At 43.4% G+C, this 21,900-nt stretch overlaps 1 protein-coding gene and 2 long non-coding RNA genes across 3 annotated transcripts; 1 reads left to right on the forward strand and 2 right to left on the reverse strand.

Annotated features, from left to right (window-relative positions):
- Positions 1 to 1,499: 1,499 nt before the first annotated feature.
- On the forward strand, positions 1,500 to 17,203 carry LOC119478207 (transcription factor 7-like 1-B). The gene is made up of 10 exons (XM_037752767.1): positions 1,500 to 2,011; positions 2,570 to 2,661; positions 2,789 to 2,887; positions 3,085 to 3,238; positions 3,431 to 3,538; positions 3,651 to 3,699; positions 3,894 to 3,962; positions 4,323 to 4,502; positions 15,957 to 16,557; positions 16,752 to 17,203. The coding sequence occupies exons 1-9, from the start codon at positions 1,541 to 1,543 to the stop codon at positions 16,484 to 16,486; spliced, it is 1,752 nt and encodes a 583-aa protein (XP_037608695.1). The 5' UTR covers positions 1,500 to 1,540; the 3' UTR covers positions 16,487 to 16,557; positions 16,752 to 17,203.
- On the reverse strand, positions 4,004 to 4,869 carry LOC119478212. Its single transcript, XR_005204404.1, has 3 exons — positions 4,605 to 4,869; positions 4,372 to 4,491; positions 4,004 to 4,130 (listed from the first exon to the last, which is right to left on the reverse strand). It is a non-coding gene; the product is annotated as an uncharacterized LOC119478212 (long non-coding RNA).
- Positions 15,353 to 16,138, reverse strand: LOC119478213. The gene is made up of 4 exons (XR_005204405.1): positions 16,057 to 16,138; positions 15,895 to 16,005; positions 15,715 to 15,834; positions 15,353 to 15,534 (listed from the first exon to the last, which is right to left on the reverse strand). It is a non-coding gene; the product is annotated as an uncharacterized LOC119478213 (long non-coding RNA).
- Positions 17,204 to 21,900: the final 4,697 nt, after the last annotated feature.

The raw sequence follows: 21,900 nt of genomic DNA on the forward strand, positions 1-21,900 counted from the left end.
GTAGCTAAATGTATATCAATACATCATAATGTGTAGATTATATTACTATCTGTATCAGTAACTGGTACAGCTATCAAATAAATGTGCTAAATGTACAATTGTTCCCTCTGAAATGTAGTAAGTATAAAGTAGCATGGAAATACTCAATTAAAGTCAAAGTACCTAAAACTGTACTTAAGTTTAATACTTGAGTAAATGTAGGACTGCATGAACTGGTTATGGATGAAGAGGTGACATCATTGACATGATGCTGAAGATCAGGTAATGCCCTGAATGTGCATCTGTTGCCCAGGTAACAGAATTTGCGAATTAAGGGTGCACGTCATAATGTACCGTTTCTATTCTATGGTCAATCAGAACGTTCTGTGGCGTTCTGTGACAGAACGTGCAAAGTCTACATAAGTGCAATTTGGTGAGAAACCTCATATCGTCTGTAGTTTTCATTGTGTGAACATCTCATTGTCTCGAGTAGAAGTGAAGATATTTCTGAACAATTTCGAAAATCACAGATATAGCAAGCAGTCATTAAACGCATCAGGTAGGTAAACAGCTCTAGCTTTTTTTTTTTAGCTCAATTTCAATGTGTGACAGTAAAACCTCTCATGAATCTGACTGAGATGCACTTGGCTCTCTAAACTGACAGCTATAGCATTACTTAAACATATTGTTCCTTTGGTCTGTTAGTTATCAATCCATCAGGATTTTTCAACTCCAATGAATTGTTGAAGAAAGTTGAGAAACTTTTTTGGATGTTGGTTTATTGGTTTAACTGTTAGTTAAGTAGAAATAGCAAAACTACAATGTAAAAACATACTGCAAGTAAATGTTGCCTTTTGCTTAACTAAAGCAAATTTGCTCACAATTTAAAGTAGTTATCGTGCAGATTGGCACCTTTCAAAGTTTTAGATCATATTATATATTATATTATTGGATTATTAATACTGATTCATCAACATGTAAGCTGTATTCAAATGTTTCATGCTGTCCAGGTGAAACCAATTATCAACTTTGTATATTGTTTGGTAGTTCAATCTTTAAAAATGCATCATGTGTTAAATAATCTGCCTAAAATATTTATCTGCATAGCTGTCAAATAAATGCAGTGAAGTAAAATGTACAGTATTTTCCTTTGACATGTGGTAAAGTAGAAGTAGAAAGTAGCAGACATGGACCAAAAAACTTTATTATAGTACTTTTATAGTGGGAACTTTCCCTCCAGTCACACCGTGATTTCATGCTTCTCTTATTAATAGACTCTTATTGTGTAGGTGTGTGTTCATATTTCTAATTCAGCTATTATTATTACATATTATTATTAATATTAGTCCTAGTAGTATTCAAGATTCTGTTATCACTCTCAGTCAGCTAATTGGGGATATTTACTGTAAACAAATGCTGCTCCCTCTAGTTTGCACCTGGTGCTTTAATCCTTGATTTTAATATCATCTTTTTATCAATGTGTGTCACAGGATACCAGTAACTTTCAGATAGAGGTCTGTCATTCTTCTGGAGTTGAAACTGTAAGGAGGCCGGACACAAGATGTCTGACACCGACACGTGTGTAGATGTGATGCATTTCCTGGAAGAGCTGGACGACATCGATCTGCTTTCCACTCTCCAAAATGTGTTACACGATGTGATGGGCCCGCTCAACCCGTCAAATCCGCCTCCGCCTCCTGTTGTCGTTCCTGACCTCAACATCCGCCCTCAGATTGATCAAAATCTGAGTGGATATGGATATGGTGGGTGCACCCCCCTGGGAGCAGCTCCGCACAGCGTTGAGCCTCCAAGTACCCTGTACAGTACGGCAGGTGCTTACAATCAGGGACAACAATGCTATGTCCACCCTCAGATGAATCAAAATCTGAGAGGAGGATATGGTGGGTGCACCGCCCTGGGAGCAGCTCCAATGAGCATTGGACATGCTGCTCCCATCCCGTACCAAGGACCTCAGTATGCCATGCAGCCAGGTCCTCCGTACATGCAGGCAGGCGCTTATAGCCAGGGACAGGTAAGATACTAAGTTAAGTTAGGGATAGGTATCATAAGAGTTTTATCTGCATCAAAAAAGACACGTATCAGTCAGAACGGAAAGGATTAACCGATTAATCAATTAGTTGATGTGTTTGGGTCTTGGACTGTTGGTCAGACCAAAAAGGGAATTTGAAGATGTCAACTTGGGCTTTTGAAAATTGTGATGGGCTTTTTTTTGGACTATTTTATGAAAATTACATTTTTTGTTAAGTTTGGAAGAAACGTCAGGATAGTTTATTTGTTTAGTATTATTTGTACTTTATGTTGCTACTCTGGTTTCTGGTCTCTTTTTCTAAATAACGGTGTCCTGTAAGTCTGTTTGGGCTGGGCATATTATTATATATTATTTTTTATAGGGCTTGAATTAGAGAATATCTGCCCCCCATTTTTTCTTGAGGAAATGATTGTTTAACAGATTCTACTCAAATGATTTTACTATTGTGTGTTTGCATACACGCTGAGATGAGTGTTGGTGTCTGTATTTATTTTTGAGTGTGTGTTTGATGGCTGGCTGACCTTCCCTCTCTCTTCACAGAACCTGCCATACAGGCCATACGTCCCGAGTGCAGCAGCCACCCCCTACGCTGCTCCTCCGCTGAACCAGCGCATGCGTCCTCTTGGAGTGCTGTAAGTAACACACATATGAAGTCAAACAAACACACACAAGTTTACACAGGTATTGAGCTTCTGTTTTTATCTTCAAACACGTTCTTTCTCTTATCTAAAGTATCTCTGTGTCTCTTTATCTGTGCAGGAATGGAAAGGTGATTTACGGGTTTCCAGTCAATTTTCCCGCCACTTCTACCTCTGCTGCTCCACCTCGGCCTCCACCACCGAGCACCTTCACATCAAAGTAAGTGAGCTCTGGCCAGTTTTAGTCAAAATGTACTTTGCCAGCATGAATATTATTATAAAGAGTTTTGTTTTTTTTAATGGGTTTTAATGTACAACACTGCACAGACAAGGATGCATTCACCCATGTCTTGTATTATTCTGCTTAATTTACTGTCTCGCTCTAAAATTCTTCTGTTTTTTTCTGTATTCCCACAGTAAGAGAAAGCGTGAAGACGGGCATGATGGTCGGTCATACGTGAAAAAGCCGCCAAATGCCTTCATGCTTTACATGAAGGAGCAGAGGCCAATTTATGCGGCCGTAATGAAACTCACTGGGACTGCAGGGGTTAACAAGATCCTTGGAGATAAAGTAAGTGCACAACATCATATCATATCTGGTAAAAGATTCTGCAGACATGCTTGTTCTTTATTGAAATGCACTGTGGGACGTTGTGGGAGCTGTTATTAATGTGGATCTGTGTGCAATGGATGGGATGAGCGGTTACAGATAATGTTTATACCTGTAGTAGTGTGCTGACAGTGTGTTGTCATCTTTCCACAGTGGAAGTCGCTGTCCAATGAGGAGCAGGCGAAATACTTCCAAGTGGCAGACCGAGAAAGACGGCTCCACGCCCTGCAGCACCCGGACTGGTCATCCAGTAACAATTACGTATGTACACTCTGCTGACAAAGAATTATGAAACAAAGTTCCCTGAAAAGAGTCTTTGTTTTTATCAGCTCATGTCAAATAGAAAGCCTAAAATGTTTTTGTTTTTGTGTAGGGCCAAAAGAGGAAGAGGGAAAGGAGCAAGGCCTCCAAAATGACTGAAGGTAAGACAGTATTTCTGTGGATCAGATTCAAGTGAAATGGGATGAAAATTCGATGACATGTGACCACACAGGATCATATTGGACTATGTTATATTGCAGATTGTCAAAATACCTAGAATAAGAAGCAGTATCTTTTACCATGTTTTTAAAAGTCTTAGTGGATTGATCAGTGGTTTTGTTTGTGTTTATCGCAGCATCTGCATCAACATCTGGAGAGGTCACACAGGAAGTGAAGAGGATGTGTGTGACCCCAGGATACACAGGTGTGAGAGAGACTCATCACGCACAGTCAAACGTGATGCAGCCTCCACCTCGATGACAGACGTGACAGTGTCTCATCACGCACGGTCTAAAATGATGCAGCCCTCTACCTCAACGACAGGTGTGAGCGTGACTCATCACGCACAGTCAAACGTGATGCAGCCCTCTACCTCAACGTCAGGTGTGAGCGTGACTCATCACGCACAGTCAAACGTGATGCAGCCCTCCACCTCGATGAAAGGACGTGACAGTGACTCATGACGCACAGTCAAACATGATAAAGCCCTCTACCTTAACGACAGGTGTGAGAGAGACTCATCACGCACAGTCAAACGTGATGCAGCCCTCCACCTCAACGTCAGGTGTGAGAGAGACTCATCACGCACAGTCAAACGTGATGCAGCCCTCCACCTCGATGAAAGACGTGACAGTGACTCATGACGCACAGTCAAACATGATAAAGCCCTCTACCTCAACGACAGGTGTGAGAGAGACTCATCACGCACAGTCAAACGTGATGCAGCCCTCCACCTCAAAGACAAGTGTGACAGTGGACTCATCACGCACAGTCAAACGTGATGCAGCCCTCCACCTCAACGACAGTGACTCATCACGCACAGTCAAACGTGATGCAGCCCTCCTACCTCAACGACAGTGACTCATCACGCACAGTCAAACGTGATGCAGCCCTCCACCTCAACGACAGTGACTCATCACGCACAGTCAAACGTGATGCAGCCCTCTACCTCAACGACAAGTGTGACAGTGACTCATCACGCACAGTCAAACGTGATGGAGCCCTCCACCTCAATGGAGTCCAACTTCATGGCTGGGGACAAAGGTTTATCAACGGTGGAGATGCTCAAGCTGCTTGAGATGTCTCCTCCCCCCACGCCACAGACTCTTCTGCCGCCCATCTCTGAAGCAGTTGAAAGTCAAACAACTGAGCCAGACTACCTTACCTGGCTGGATGACTCAAACACAGTGTCTTTTATAGATATACTTGAGTCTCCTCCCCCACGCCACAGACTCAGCATCACTCAGCATCACTCTGCACCGATTCTGCATCGATGTACTCCCCCCTTGCACTGGATGACAACCAAACTACGGTGTCCAAACTCTTGGCCGGGATTGAATATCCACCTATGGCAGAGCTGCTTGAGCTGCTAAGTGGCTGAGTCTTGTTTTTGTGAAGGGGCAAAAGGGGAAGAGGGAGAGGGACAGGAGCAAGGCCTCAAAATGACTGAAGGTAAGACAGTATTTCTGTTGATCAGATTCAAGTAAAATGGGATAAAAACTCAATGATATGTGACCACATAGGATCATATTGGACTATGATATATTGCAGATTGTCAAAATACATAGAATAAGCAGTATCTTTTACCATGTTTTTAAAAGTCTTAGTAGATTGATCAGTGGTTTTGTTTGTTTGTCTCGCAGCATCTGCATCGACATCTGGAGAGGTCACATCGCAAGCGAAGACGATGTGTGTGAAGCTAGGTTATATAAGTGTGACAGTGGCTTCTCACACACAGTCAAACGTGATGCGGCCCTCCACCTCAACGACAGATGTGACAGTGGCTTCTCACGCACAGTCAAACGTTATGGAGCCTCAATGGAGTCCAACGTCATGGCTGGGGACAGAGATTTATCAACGCTGGCGAATGTTCGAGCTGCTTTAGATGATTCCTGTCCCCACGCCACAGACTCAGCTGCCCATCTCTGAAGCAGTTGAAAGTCAAACAACTGAGCCCGACTACTTTGCCTGGCTGGAAGACTCAATGGTGGGAGATTTTCCTCATCCGAATCGAGGGTCTAAATACAGAGAATGTCGTATGCTGACTATGTTTTGTGGTATTTCAATATACAGCAAATAAAACAAAGAAAACAAATGTTATATGTAAATATGTTTTTTGTAGATCAAGTGCAACAAATATTTTAGGTCTTTTAGCATATTTGAGGTGTAATTGGTTTTTTATTCTTTACAGCAGTTAGCTTTTTTTCAACAGACTGTCTTTGCATAAACCACATTTTTATAAGTTATTCAAACCAGATTTCAGAGCACAACTGTTTTTGAAGTTATAGAGTCAACCTAATCTGATCTATGATCAGTTTAGTGAAGCTCGGTAACAATAAAGATCCTTCGACTCTAACTTTAAAATAATGAAAAATAGGTTTGTGATTTTAAATCATGAGGTTTATAACAGTTCTAAGATGAGATTTTCACTTACATCCATTTACATATACTATAGCTAAAGCGTCTCTTAAATCTTTAGAGGCTTTATGAGGTGATATATATATAATATAATATTGTTTCTTTGTTATCACTCCTATTTTATTAAATCTTACAAAAAGGGGTGCCCTTTGCAGTGTGTCATCCCTCTTTCTCCGCTGCATTTCGTGTCTCTCACACACTTAAAATAAAAGCAAAAAAAATAATCCAAAAATAGAGACTTACTAAAATATTTTATTTTCTGCTTATGTATTTTAAATAGCTTGTCAATCTTTTTATTTTTTATTTTATTTTATATAATTGGTTCAGTGTTTAGTGGTTTAAGATAACATTCCCCACTTTCATTAATTTAATCATGGAGGCTTCCTGTCCCTATGGTAGATCTCACATTGCTTGGGGCAAAAAGAACAAAGACAAGCAGTTTATTCTACAACCACAAGTAATAAAGACCTATATAGAAAACAACTATTATAGCTATTTCCAAATCTATGCTGATGCTTCAAACAGACAAAATCAATATTTCATTCATAGTCCCAGATTTCAACATTGAAGTCTGCAAACGAATCACTGATGGATTATCGGTGTATACTGGGGAGATGATGGCATTTTGTTGGCATTACAATGGGTTGAATATGTGAGACCGTTGGGATCAGTAATATGCTCAGATTCCAGTTCGTCGTTGATCAGCTTGAAGTGCAGAGCAGATGTTTTAATGGAGATACAGCAAACACTATATAGAATTCAAATGATGGGATTAGATATGACCTTTGTATAGATAGGAAGGAAATGAATCAGTTGACAAGTGTGCAAAGGAAGCCAGAAAAACAAATCAGATTGACATCACAGTACCGTTTAGTAAAACGGAAATGAAGACCACGATTAAGCATAAGCTGAAAGAAAGGTGGCAAAAGTAGCGCTGGAGAAGAGAGAACAGGAAGGTGGCTATACATAATTCAAAGAAAAGTATGATGAGAAGCACAAGGAGAACCCAGAGAGAGGAAACAGTAATATCTAGGCTACATTTTGGGCATACTGGATTAAACAGTACATCATTTAAAATAGGAAAACATAATAGAGGAAGGTGTACATTTTGTAATCAGGAAGAAACTTTAGATCATGTTATGCTCTACTTTGCTAAATATGAGGCTGAGAGAAGGGAACTGGTTGCAATCTTGAAGAAATTCAGTTGGGCAATGATCTAAGTGATCTCTTACAAAGAAGTTCTGGGAAAAATGTTTAATTCATTTTTGATCCAATATCTCAGGAGCACGAATTTGATAGAGAGAATATGACTCTATTTGTGTATATAAACAAATATATTAGGCGCTTAAGGACTTTTAGACTGAAACCACAAATCCTCAGGGACTTCTACCGGGGCACCATAGAGAGCCTCCTGACAGGCTGCTTCACCACCTGGTATGGCAACTGCACCAACGTGGACCGTAAGGCGCTGGGAAGAGTGGTGCACTCGGCCCAACACATCACCGGGTGCGAGCTGCCCAGCCTGCGGGAGCTGTACAGCCAGCAGTGCCTCAGGAAGTCCCTATAAATTGCATAGAGCTAATTTTACCTCTGAAGCTGTGCACCCATGCCATTACATGTTAGCAGGCCCAGAGAACTACAGTTAAGATAGTTTCAGTTGATATTTATGGAAAATGTTCCATACAAAGTCCATATTAATGTCTCCATAGTCCAATATTTTCATTAAATCATCCACAAGCTAAATCCCATTTAGGTGTTTGTTGACTTATTTTAAAACACACACAGGTCTCTAGTTTGTAGTTGTCAATGAGGGCTATGATGGTGTCATGAGCTGTGATTATCCTAGAGGTCATAAGAGGTCATTTTATAGCCTACAGTGAGGTCAAGTTTTAAAAAATGGGCTCACTATGTGAAATGGCTAGTATGGGGATAGAACCCATCTTCATTCACATATCTTGAGGTCAGAGGTCAAGGGACCTCTGTGATACCAGTATTTTAAAGATAAGATAAGATAAGACGGACCTTTATTAATCCCCGGAGGGAAATTCAGGTGTCAAAGCAGCAACATCAGCAAACAGAGTGAATCACAGGAGAGGTAAAGGTATACAAAAATTCTAAAGACAATAATAGAGATATAAAAGATACAGAGTGAATGGGTGAACATAGTGTGTACAGTCCGTCAATAAATAAATGTAGTATGTACAATAAATAAATAAATAAATAAATGTAATATGTACATATGTGCAGTCAGCAATAAAGTGGTATATAGGATGTATAGTGTAAAGTGAGTGTAAAGTGCGCCAGATAGTGCATGTTTAAATTTCTTAAAAGTTCTAATAGTTGTCATAAGGAGGTCAGCCTTGGTTGTGGAGCCTGATGGCTACCAGCATGAAGGACTGACCCAGGCGCTTTGTGTTGTGCCGAGGAGGGATGAGTCTGTGGCTGAAGGTGCTCCTCATCTTGACTAGCTCATCATGGAGGGGGTGGAAGGGGTTTTCCAGGATAGCGTCCAGCTTCCTCCTCATCCTGCCCTCTGCCACCACCTCCAGACCGTCCAGCTCAGATCCAACCACAGAGCCAGCCCTCCTCACCAGCCTGTTCAGTCTGTTGGCATCCCTTGTGTTCATGTTACCCCCCCAACATACCACAGCAAAAAAGAGAACACTGGCTACTACAGACTGGTAAAACATCTGCAGCAGCCTATTGCATACATTAAAAGACCTGAGCCTCTTCAGGAAGAACAGTTTGCTCTGTCCCTTCCTGTAGAGGGCCTCGGTGTTATCAGTCCAGTCAAGTCTACTGTTCATATGTACTCCCAGGAACTTGTAGGTGTCCACCACCTCCACCTCCTCCCCTCGGATGGTGATGGGAGTTAGGGGCCTCGTGCTCCGCCGGAAGTCCACCACCAGCTCCTTGGTCTTTCTAATGTTGAGCTGGAGGTGATTGTTATCACACCACCCTATGAAGTTCTCCACCAGGGCTCTGTACTCCTCCTCGTTGTCATCTGTGATGCAGCTGACGATGGAGGAGTCATCGGAGAACTTCTTTAGGTGGCATGTACCCGAGTGGAAGCGAAAGTCGGAGGTGTAGGTGGTGAACAGGAAGGGAGACAGCACAGTTCCTTGGGGGGCGCCGGTGTTGCTCACCAGCACATCTGACAGGCTGCCCTGCAGTCTGACATACTGTGGTCTGCTGGTGAGGTAGTCCGTAATCCAGGCCACCAGGCCATGATCTACCTGCATCACTGAGAGCTTCTCAGCTAGCCGGAGTGGCAGGATGGTGTTGAAGGCACTGGAGAAGTCAAAGAACAATATTCTTACAGTGCTGTGCGGCCTCTCCAGGTGAGTGTAGGCTCTGTGGAGCATGTAGGTGATGGCATCATCCACACCGATGTTTTCCTGGTATGCAAACTGCAGGGGGTCCCGGAAGTCGCTCACAAGGGGCTTGAGGTGCTGCAGAACCAGTCTCTCAAAGATCTTCATGACATGTGACGTCAGAGCAACTGGCCTGTAGTCATTGGGGGTGCTGGGGTGTCCCTTCTTGGCCACCGGGACGATGCAGGAGGTCTTCCAGAGCTGGGGAACCTTCTTCAGCCTCAGGGAGAGGCTGAAGAGGTGCTGGAACGCTGCTGCCAGCTCCCCAGCACACACCTTGAGCACCCTGGGGTTGATGTTGTCTGGTCCCCTGGCCTTGTTCACGCTGATCTTTGAGAGCTGCTTCCTCACCTGGCCCCTTGTGATGATCAGGGTGGATGTTGCAATGTCTCCAGGTGCAAAGGACATGCTGTGGATGTGCTCCTCAGGGTAGGTATGGGGGGGGCAAGCTGCTGCTGCCTCCTGGGGATGGGTGCTGGGGGGAGGAGGAGAGGTGTGGAAGGGGGTGCTGGGGGGAGGAGGAGAGGTGTGGAAGGGGGGGGAAGGAGGGGAAGGGGAAGGAGAGGTGTGGAGGGGGGGCACTTGTGTTGGTGAGTGAGGACCCAGGCTGTCCTGCTGAGCTCATGGGGGTTGGTTGGTCAAACCTGTTGAAAAACAGGTTTAGCTCATTTGCATGTTCCTGGGTCCCCTCAACACCAGGGCTCGGCTGTTTGTAGCCGGTTATCTTCCTGAACCCCCCCCACACCTCCCTGGAGCTGTCGGCCTGTAGTCTCCCCTCCAGTCTGTCTTTGTAGGTGTCCTTGGCCGCCCTCAGCTCCTTCTTCAGCTCCTTCTGGACAACCTTGGCCCCCTCAATGTCCCCGGCCATGAACGCCCTCTTCTTCCTGTTCAACAGGGCTTTAATGTCCCCATTGATCCAGGGCTTGTTGTTAGGAAAGCAGCGTACCTTTTTGGTGGGTACGATGCTCTCCTCACAGAACCTAATGTAGTCTGTGATGCAGTGGGAGAGTCCATCGATGTCCTCACCGTGGACCCTGTCAAACAACTCCCAGTCTGTTGACCTGTAACACTCCCTCAGCTCCTCCTCAACTTCCACTGACCACTGTTGAACAGTCCTGGTGGTGGCGGGCTGCCTCCTGACAACAGGCTTGTATGTTGGCACAAGCCTGATGAGGTTGTGGTCTGAACCGCCAAGGGGGGGGAGAACAGTGGCGCTGTATGCCTCCTTAATGTTGGCATACAGCAGGTCCAGGGTCTTATTGTGTCTTGTGTTACAGGTCACATACTGGGTGAAGTTCGACACTCTTCGTTTTCACTCTAGCTTAAAGACTGAGCCCGCTATAGCCTCTTAAAGGCAGTAAAGTCTCAGCTGGCCTGGTTGGGCCACCTCTACAGGTACATAGGACTGAAATAAGGAGTTCTCCAGTAGGCAGAGAAGAGATAGGGACATTCACAATGGATGTAATGATTATCAGTAAACTCTATGCAGTGGTGGAAGAAGTTCTCAGATCTTTATTTAAAATAAAAGTAGCAATACACCACCACAGTGTAAAAATACTCTGTTACAAGGTCATGCATTCACTTAAATTACAAACATATCAACATCAAAATATACTTAAAGCACCAAAAGTAAAAGAACTCATTATGCAAAGTAGTCAATTTCAGAATTGCATATCTTATATTATTGGATTATAATTATGATGCATTCAAGTGTAAGCATCTCTTTAATGTTGCAACTGATAAAGGTAGGGCACATTTTAATTGGTGGGTAGCTAAATGTATATCAATCCATCATAATGTGTAGATTATATTTACTATCTGTATCAGTAACTGGTACAGCTATCAAATAAATGTGCTAAATGTACAATTGTTCCCTCTGAAATGTAGTAAGTATAAAGTAGCATGGAAATACTCAATTAAAGTCAAAGTACCTAAAACTGTACTTAAGTTTAATACTTGAGTAAATGTAGGACTGCATGAACTGGTTATGGATGAAGAGGTGACATCATTGACATGATGCTGAAGATCAGGTAATGCCCGGAATGTGCATCTGTTGCCCAGGTAACAGAATTTGCGAATTAAGGGTGCACGTCATAATGTACCGTTCTATTCTATGGTCAATCAGAACGTTCTGTGGCGTTCTATACAGAACGTGCAAAGTCTACATAAGTGCAAATTTGGTGAGAAACCTCATATCGTCTGTAGTTTTCATTGTGTGATCATCTCATTATCTCGAGGAGAAGTGAAGATATTTCTGAACAATTTCGAAAATCACAGATATAGCAAGCAGTCATTAAACGCATCAGGTAGGTAAACAGCTCTAGCTTTTTTTTTTAGCTCAATTTCAATGTGTGACAGTAAAACCTCATGAATCTGACTGAGATGCACTTGGCTCTCTAAACTGACAGCTATAGCATTACTTAAACATATTGTTCCTTTGGTCTGTTAGTTATCAATCCATCAGGATTTTTCAACTCCAATGAATTGTTGAAGAAAGTTGAGAAACTTTTTTGGATGTTGGTTTATTGGTTTAACTGTTAGTTAGGTAGAAATAGCAAAACTACAATGTAAAAAATACTGCAAGTAAATGTTTCATTTTACTTAACAAAAGCAAATTTGCTCAAAATTGAAAGTAGTTATCATGCAGATTGGCACCTTTCAAAGTTTTAGATTTTATTATATATTATATTATTGGATTATTAATACTGATTCATCAACATGTAAGCTGTATTCAAATGTTTCATGCTGTCCAGGTGAAACCAATTATCAACTTTGTATATTGTTTGGTAGTTCAATCTTTAAAAATGCATCATGTGTTAAATAAGCTGTGTAAAATATTTATCTGCGTAGCTGTCAAATAAATGTAGTGAAGTAAAATGTACTGTAATTTCCTTTGCCATGTGGTAAAGTAGAAGTAGAAAATAGCAGACATGCTTCTCTTAGTAATAGACTCTTATTTTGTAGGTGTGTGTTTATATTTCTAATTCAGCTCTTATTATTAGGTATTATTATTATTATTAGTCATAGTAGTATTATACTATCACTCTCAGTCAGCTAATAGGGGGCATTTACTGTAAATAAATGCTGCTCCCTCTCATCTTGACTCTAACCAAGAATCTAGTTTGCACCTGGTGCCCTTAAACCTTTATTTTACTCCCTATAAATGTCTAAATATCATCTTTTTATCAATGTGTGTCACAGGATACCAGTAACTTTCAGATAGAGTCTGTCATTCTTCTGGAGTTGAAACTGTAAGGAGGCCGGACACAAAATGTCTGACACCGACGCGTGTGTGGATGTGATGCACTTCCTGGAAGAGCTGGACGACGTCGATCTGCTTTCCACTCTCCAAAATGTGTTTCACGATGTGATGGGCCCGCTCAACCCGTCAACTCAGCCTCCGCCTCCTGTTGTCGTTCCTGACCTCAACATCCGCCCTCAGATTGATCAAAATCTGAGTGGATATGGATATGGTGGGTGCACCCCCCTGGGAGCAGCTCCGCACAGCGTTGAGCCTCCAAGTACCCTGTACAGTACGGCAGGTGCTTACAATCAGGGACAACAATGCTATGTCCACCCTCAGATGAATCAAAATCTGAGAGGAGGATATGGTGGGTGCACCGCCCTGGGAGCAGCTCCAATGAGCATTGGACATGCTGCTCCCATCCCGTACCAAGGACCTCAGTATGCCATGCAGCCAGGTCCTCTGTACAGGCAGGCAGGCGCTTATAGCCAGGGACAGGTAAGATACTAAGTTTAAGTTAGGGATAGGTATCATAAGAGTTTTATCTGCATCAAAAAAGACACGTATCAGTCAGAACGGAAAGGATTAACCGATTAATCAATTAGTTGATGTGTTTGGGTCTTGGACTGTTGGTCTGACCAAAAAGGGAATTTGAAGATGTCAACTTGGGCTTTTGAAAATTGTGATGGGCTTTATTTGGACTATTTTATGAAAATTTCCATTTTTACATTTTACATTTACAACGATAGTCGAGAAAATACACAACAGATTACTCAGTAATGAAAATAATCAATAGTTGCAGCCCCAGTTTCAAAGTATATAGCTTATAAATTAGCTACCTTTGTTTCTAAAGTTTGGAAGAAACGTCAGGATAGTTTATTTGTTTAGTATTATTTGTACTTTATGTTGCTACTCTGGTTTCTGGTCTCTTTTTCTAAATAACGGTGTCCTGTAAGTCTGTTTGGGCTGGGCATATTATTATATATAATTTTTTATAGGGCTTGAATTAGAGAATATCTGCCCCCCATTTTTTTCTTGAGGAAATGATTGTTTAACAGATTCTACTCAAATGATTTTACTATTGTGTGTTTGCATACACGCTGAGATGAGTGTTGGTGTCTGTATTTATTTTTGAGTGTGTGTTTGATGGCTGGCTGACCTTCCCTCTCTCTTCACAGAACCTGCCATACAGGCCATACGTCCCGAGTGCAGCAGCCACCCCCTACGCTGCTCCTCCGCTGAACCAGCGCATGCGTCCTCTTGGAGTGCTGTAAGTAACACACATATGAAGTCAAACAAACACACACAAGTTTACACAGGTATTGAGCTTCTGTTTTTATCTTCAAACACGTTCTTTCTATTATCTAAAGTATCTCTGTGTCTCTTTATCTGTGCAGGAATGGAAAGGTGATTTACGGGTTTCCAGTCAATTTTCCCGCCACTTCTACCTCTGCTGCTCCACCTCGGCCTCCACCACCGAGCACCTTCACATCAAAGTAAGTGAGCTCTGGCCAGTTTTAGTCAAAATGTACTTTGCCAGCATGAATATTATTATAAAGAGTTTTTTTTTTTTTTAATAGGTTTTAATGTACAACACTGCACAGACAAGGATGCATTCACCCATGTCTTGTATTATTCTGCTTAATTTACTGTCTCGCTCTAAAATTCTTCTGTTTTTTTCTGTATTCCCACAGTAAGAGAAAGCGTGAAGACGGGCATGATGGTCGGTCATACGTGAAAAAGCCGCCAAATGCCTTCATGCTTTACATGAAGGAGCAGAGGCCAATTTATGCGGCCGTAATGAAACTCACTGGGACTGCAGGGGTTAACAAGATCCTTGGAGATAAAGTAAGTGCACAACATCATATCATATCTGGTAAAAGATTCTGCAGACATGCTTGTTCTTTATTGAAATGCACTGTGGGACGTTGTGGGAGCTGTTATTAATGTGGATCTGTGTGCAATGGATGGGATAAGCGGTTACAGATAATGTTTATACCTGTAGTAGTGTGCTGACAGTGTGTTGTCATCTTTCCACAGTGGAAGTCGCTGTCCAATGAGGAGCAGGCGAAATACTTCCAAGTGGCAGACCGAGAAAGACGGCTCCACGCCCTGCAGCACCCGGACTGGTCATCCAGTAACAATTACGTATGTACACTCTGCTGACAAAGAATTATGAAACAAAGTTCCCTGAAAAGAGTCTTTGTTTTTATCAGCTCATGTCAAATAGAAAGCCTAAAATGTTTTTGTTTTTGTGTAGGGCCAAAAGAGGAAGAGGGAAAGGAGCAAAGCCTCCAAAATGACTGAAGGTAAGACAGTATTTCTGTGGATCAGATTCAAGTGAAATGGGATGAAAATTCGATGACATGTGACCACACAGGATCATATTGGACTACGTTATATTGCAGATTGTCAAAATACATAGAATAAGAAGCAGTATCTTTTACCATGTTTTTAAAAGTCTTAGTGGATTGATCAGTGGTTTTGTTTGTGTTTATCGCAGCATCTGCATCAACATCTGGAGAGGTCACACAGGAAGTGAAGAGGATGTGTGTGACCCCAGGATACACAGGTGTGAGAGAGACTCATCACGCACAGTCAAACGTGATGCAGCCCTCCACCTCGATGACAGACGTGACAGTGTCTCATCACGCACGGTCTAAAATGATGCAGCCCTCTACCTCAACGACAGGTGTGAGCGTGACTCATCACGCACAGTCAAACGTGATGCAGCCCTCTACCTCAACGTCAGGTGTGAGAGAGACTCATCACGCACAGTCAAACGTGATGCAGCCCTCCACCTCGATGAAAGACGTGACAGTGACTCATGACGCACAGTCAAACATGATAAAGCCCTCTACCTTAACGACAGGTGTGAGAGAGACTCATCACGCACAGTCAAACGTGATGCAGCCCTCCACCTCGATGAAAGACGTGACAGTGACTCATGACGCACAGTCAAACATGATAAAGCCCTCTACCTTAACGACAGGTGTGAGAGAGACTCATCACGCACAGTCAAACGTGATGCAGCCCTCCACCTCAAAGACAAGTGTGACAGTGACTCATCACGCACAGTCAAACGTGATGCAGCCCTCCACCTCAACGACAGTGACTCATCACGCACAGTCAAACGTGATGCAGCCCTCTACCTCAACGACAGGTGTGAGCGTGACTCATCACGCACAGTCAAACGTGATGCAGCCCTCCACCTCAACGACAGTGACTCATCACGCACAGTCAAACGTGATGCAGCCTTCTACCTCAACGACAAGTGTGACAGTGATTCATCACGCACAGTCAAACGTGATGGAGCCCTCCACCTCAATGGAGTCCAACTTCATGGCTGGGGACAAAGGTTTATCAACGGTGGAGATGCTCAAGCTGCTTGAGATGTCTCCTCCCCCCACGCCACAGACTCTGCCGCCCATCTCTGAAGCAGTTGAAAGTCAAACAACTGAGCCAGACTACCTTACCTGGCTGGATGACTCAAACACAGTGTCTTTTATAGATATACTTGAGTCTCCTCCCCCCACGCCACAGACTCAGCATCACTCAGCATCACTCTGCACCGATTCTGCATCGATGTACTCCCCCCTTGCACTGGATGACAACCAAACTACGGTGTCTAAACTCTTGGCCGGGATTGAATATCCACCTATGGCAGAGCTGCTTGAGCTGCTAAGTGGCTGAGTCTTGTTTTTGTGAAGGGGCAAAAGGGGAAGAGGGAGAGGGACAGGAGCAAGGCCTCAAAATGACTGAAGGTAAGACAGTATTTCTGTGGATCAGATTCAAGTAAAATGGGATAAAAACTCGATGATATGTGACCACACAGGATCATATTGGACTATGATATATTGCAGATTGTCAAAATACATAGAATAAGAAGCAGTATGTTTTACCATGTTTTTAAAAGTCTTAGTGGATTGATCAGTGGTTTTGTTTGTTTGTCTCGCAGCATCTGCATCGACATCTGGAGAGGTCACATCGCAAGCGAAGACGATGTGTGTGAAGCTAGGTTACATAAGTGTGACAGTGGCTTCTCACACACAGTCAAACGTGATGCGGCCCTCCACCTCAACGACAGATGTGACAGTGGCTTCTCACGCACAGTCAAACGTTATGGAGCCTCAATGGAGTCCAACGTCATGGCTGGGGACAGAGATTTATCAACGCTGGCGAATGTTCGAGCTGCTTTAGATGATTCCTGTCCCCACGCCACAGACTCAGCTGCCCATCTCTGAAGCAGTTGAAAGTCAAACAACTGAGCCCGACTACTTTGCCTGGCTGGAAGACTCAATGGTGGGAGATTTTCCTCATCCGAATCGAGGGTCTAAATACAGAGAATGTCGTATGCTGACTATGTTTTGTGGTATTTCAATATACAGCAAATAAAACAAAGAAAACAAATGTTATATGTAAATATGTTTTTTTGTAGATCAAGTGCAACAAATCTTTTAGGTCTTTTAGCATATTTGAGGTGTAATTGGTTTTTTATTCTTTACAGCAGTTAGCTTTTTTTCAACAGACTGTCTTTGCATAAACCACATTTTTATAAGTTATTCAAACCAGATTTCAGAGCACAACTGTTTTTGAAGTTATAGAGTCAACCTAATCTGATCTATGATCAGTTTAGTGAAGCTCGGTAACAATAAAGATCCTTCGACTCCAACTTTAAAATAATGAAAAATAGGTTTGTGATTTTAAATCATGAGGTTTATAGCAGTTCTAAGATGAGATTTTCACTTACATCCATTTACATATACTATAGCTAAAGCGTCTCTTAAATCTTTAGAGGCTTTATGAGGTGATATATATATAATATAATATTGTTTCTTTGTTATCACTCCTATTTTATTAAATCTTACAAAAAGGGGTGCCCTTTGCAGTGTGTCATCCCTCTTCCTCCGCTGCATTTCGTGTCTCTCACATACTTAAAATAAAAGCAAAAAAAATAATCCAAAAATAGAGACTTACTAAAATATTTTATTTTCTGCTTATGTATTTTAAATAGCTTGTCAATCTTTTTATTTTTTATTTTATTTTATATAATTGGTTCAGTGTTTAGTGGTTTAAGATAACATTCCCCACTTTCATTGATTTAATCATGGAGGCTTCCTGTCCCTATGGTAGATCTCACATTGCCTGGGGCAAAAAGAACAAAGACAAGCAGTTTATTCTACAACCACAAGTAATAAAGACCTATATAGAAAACAACTATTATAGCTATTTCCAAATCTATACTGATGCTTCAAACAGACAAAATCAATATTTCATTCATAGTCCCAGATTTCAACATTGAAGTCTGCAAACGAATCACTGATGGATTATCGGTGTATACTGGGGAGATGATGGCATTTTGTTGGCATTACAATGGGTTGAATATGTGAGACCGTTGGGATCAGTAATATGCTCAGATTCCAGTTCGTCGTTGATCAGCTTGAAGTGCAGAGCAGATGTTTTAATGGAGATACAGCAAACACTATATAGAATTCAAATGATGGGATTAGATATGACCTTTGTATAGATAGGAAGGAAATGAATCAGTTGACAAGTGTGCAAAGGAAGCCAGAAAAAACAAATCAGATTGACATCACAGTACCGTTTAGTAAAACGGAAATGAAGACCACGATTAAGCATAAGCTGAAAGAAAGGTGGCAAAAGTAGCGCTGGAGAAGAGAGAACAGGAAGGTGGCTATACATAATTCAAAGAAAAGTATGATGAGAAGCACAAGGAGAACCCAGAGAGAGGAAACAGTAATATCTAGGCTACATTTTGGGCATACTGGATTAAACAGTACATCATTTAAAATAGGAAAACATAATAGAGGAAGGTGTACATTTTGTAATCAGGAAGAAACTTTAGATCATGTTATGCTCTACTTTGCTAAATATGAGGCTGAGAGAAGGGAACTGGTTGCAATCTTGAAGAAATTCAGTTGGGCAATGATCTAAGTGATCTCTTACAAAGAAGTTCTGGGAAAAATGTTTAATTCATTTTTGATCCAATATCTCAGGAGCACGAATTTGATAGAGAGAATATGACTCTATTTGTGTATATATACAAATATATTAGGCGCTTAAGGACTTTTAGACTGAAACCACAAATCCTCAGGGACTTCTACCGGGGCACCATAGAGAGCCTCCTGACAGGCTGCTTCACCACCTGGTATGGCAACTGCACCAACGTGGGCCGTAAGGCGCTGGGAAGGGTGGTGCACTCGGCCCAACACATCACCGGGTGCGAGCTGCCCAGCCTGCAGGAGCTGTACAGCCAGCGGTGCCTCAGGAAGTGCCTATAAATTGCATAGAGCTAATTTTACCTCTGAAGCTGTGCACCCATGCCATTACATGTTAGCAGGCCCAGAGAACTACAGTTAAGATAGTTTCAGTTGATATTTATGGAAAATGTTTCATACAAAGTCCATATTAATGTCTCCATAGTCCAATATTTTCATTAAATCATCCACAAGCTAAATCCCATTTGGGTGTTTGTTGACTTATTTTAAAACACACACAGGTCTCCAGTTTGTAGTTGTCAATGAGGGTTATGATGGTGTCATGAGGCTGTGATTATCCTAGAGGTCATAAGAGGTCATTTTATAGCCTACAGTGAGGTCAAGTTTTAAAAAATGGGCTCACTATGTGAAATGGCTAGTATGGGGATAGAACCCATCTTCATTCACATATCTTGAGGTCAGAGGTCAAGGGACCTCTGTGATACCAGTATTTTAAAGATAAGATAAGATAAGATGGACCTTTATTAATCCCCGGAGGGAAATTCAGGTGTCAAAGCAACAACATCAGCAAACAGAGTGAATCACAGGAGAGGTAAAGGTATACAAAAATTCTAAAGACAATAATAGAGATATAAAAGATACAGAGTGAATGGGTGAACATAGTGTGTACAGTCCGTCAATAAATAAATGTAGTATGTACAATAAATAAATAAATAAATAAATGTAATATGTACATATGTGCAGTCAGCAATAAAGTGGTATGTAGGATGTATAGTGTAAAGTGAGTGTAAAGTGCGCCAGATAGTGCATGTTTAAATTTCTTAAAAGTCCTAATAGTTGTCATATGGGGGTCAGCCTTGGTTGTGGAGCCTGATGGCTACCAGCATGAAGGACTGACCCAGGCGCTTTGTGTTGTGCCGAGGAGGGATGAGTCTGTGGCTGAAGGTGCTCCTCATCTTGACTAGCTCATCATGGAGGGGGTGGAAGGGGTTTTCCAGGATAGCGTCCAGCTTCCTCCTCATCCTGCCCTCTGCCACCACCTCCAGACCATCCAGCTCAGATCCAACCACAGAGCCAGCCTTCCTCACCAGCCTGTTCAGTCTGTTGGCATCCCTTGTGTTCATGTTACCCCCCCAACATACCACAGCAAAAAGAGAACACTGGCTACTACAGACTGGTAAAACATCTGCAGCAGCCTATTGCATACATTAAAAGACCTGAGCCTCCTCAGGAAGAACAGTTTGCTCTGTCCCTTCCTGTAGAGGGCCTCGGTGTTATCAGTCTAGTCAAGTCTACTGTTCATATGTACTCCCAGGAACTTGTAGGTGTCCACCACCTCCACCTCCTCCCCTCGGATGGTGATGGGAGTTGGGGGCCTCGTGCTCCGCCGGAAGTCCACCACCAGCTCCTTGGTCTTTCCAATGTTGAGCTGGAGGTGATTGTTATCACACCACCCTATGAAGTTCTCCACCAGGGCTCTGTACTCCTCCTCGTTGTCATCTGTGATGCAGCTGACGATGGAGGAGTCATCGGAGAACTTCTGTAGGTGGCATGTACCCGAGTGGAAGCGAAAGTCGGAGGTGTAGGTGGTGAACAGGAAGGGAGACAGCACAGTTCCTTGGGGGGCGCCGGTGTTGCTCACCAGCACATCTGACAGGCTGCCCTGCAGTCTGACATACTGTGGTCTGCTGGTGAGGTAGTCCGTAATCCAGGCCACCAGGCCATGATCTACCTGCATCACTGAGAGCTTCTCAGCTAGCCGGAGTGGCAGGATGGTGTTGAAGGCACTAGAGAAGTCAAAGAACAATATTCTTACAGAGCTGTGCGGCCTCTCCAGGTGAGTGTAGGCTCTGTGGAGCATGTAGGTGATGGCATCATCCACACCGATGTTTTCCTGGTATGCAAACTGCAGGGGGTCCCGGAAGTCGCTCACAAGGGGCTTGAGGTGCTGCAGAACCAGTCTCTCAAAGATCTTCATGACGTGTGACGTCAGAGCAACTGGCCTGTAGTCATTGGGGGTGCTGGGGTGTCCCTTCTTGGCCACCGGGACGATGCAGGAGGTCTTCCAGAGCTGGGGAACCTTCTTCAGCCTCAGGGAGAGGCTGAAGAGGTGCTGGAACGCTGCTGCCAGCTCCCCAGCACACACCTTGAGCACCCTGGGGTTGATGTTGTCTGGTCCCCTGGCCTTGTTCACGCTGATCTTTGAGAGCTGCTTCCTCACCTGGCCCCTTGTGATGATCAGGGTGGATGTTGCAATGTCTCCAGGTGCAAAGGACATGCTGTGGATGTGATCCTCAGGGTAGGTATGGGGGGGGCAAGCTGCTGCTGCCTCCTGGGGATGGGTGCTGGGGGGAGGAGGAGAGGTGTGGAAGGGGGTGCTGGGGGGAGGAGGAGAGGTGTGGAAAGGGGTGCTGGGGGGAGGAGGAGAGGTGTGGGAGGGGGGGGGGAGGAGGGGAAGGAGAGGTGTGGAGGGGGGGCACTGGTGTTGGTGAGTGAGGACCCAGGCTGTCCTGCTGAGCTCATGGGGGTTGGTTGGTCAAACCTGTTGAAAAACAGGTTTAGCTCATTTGCATGTTCCTGGGTCCCCTCAACACCAGGGCTCGGCTGTTTGTAGCCAGTTATCTTCCTGAACCCCCCCCCCACACCTCCCTGGAGCTGTCGGCCTGTAGTCTCCCCTCCAGTCTGTCTTTGTAGGTGTCCTTGGCCGCCCTCAGCTCCTTTTTCAGCTCCTTCTGGACAACCTTGGCCCCCTCAATGTCCCCGGCCATGAACGCCCTCTTCTTCCTGTTCAACAGGGCTTTAATGTCCCCATTGATCCAGGGCTTGTTGTTAGGAAAGCAGCGTACCTTTTTTGGTGGGTACGATGCT

The sequence above is a fragment of the Sebastes umbrosus genome, chromosome 19 (genome assembly GCF_015220745.1).
Source record: "Sebastes umbrosus isolate fSebUmb1 chromosome 19, fSebUmb1.pri, whole genome shotgun sequence".
Lineage (NCBI taxonomy): Eukaryota > Metazoa > Chordata > Actinopteri > Perciformes > Sebastidae > Sebastes > Sebastes umbrosus.

What these genes read in the sequence shown, in the direction of transcription:
- LOC119478207 (XM_037752767.1), top strand. Translation starts at nt 1,541, where the DNA reads ATGTCTGACACCGACACGTGTGTAGATGTGATGCATTTCCTGGAAGAG. An exon ending in ACAAGATCCTTGGAGATAAA is followed by an intron (nt 3,239 to 3,430) that starts GTAAGTGCACAA and finishes ATCTTTCCACAG; the next exon opens with TGGAAGTCGCTGTCCAATGA. An exon ending in TGTGACCCCAGGATACACAG is followed by an intron (nt 3,963 to 4,322) that starts GTGTGAGAGAGA and finishes CCTCAACGTCAG; the next exon opens with GTGTGAGAGAGACTCATCAC.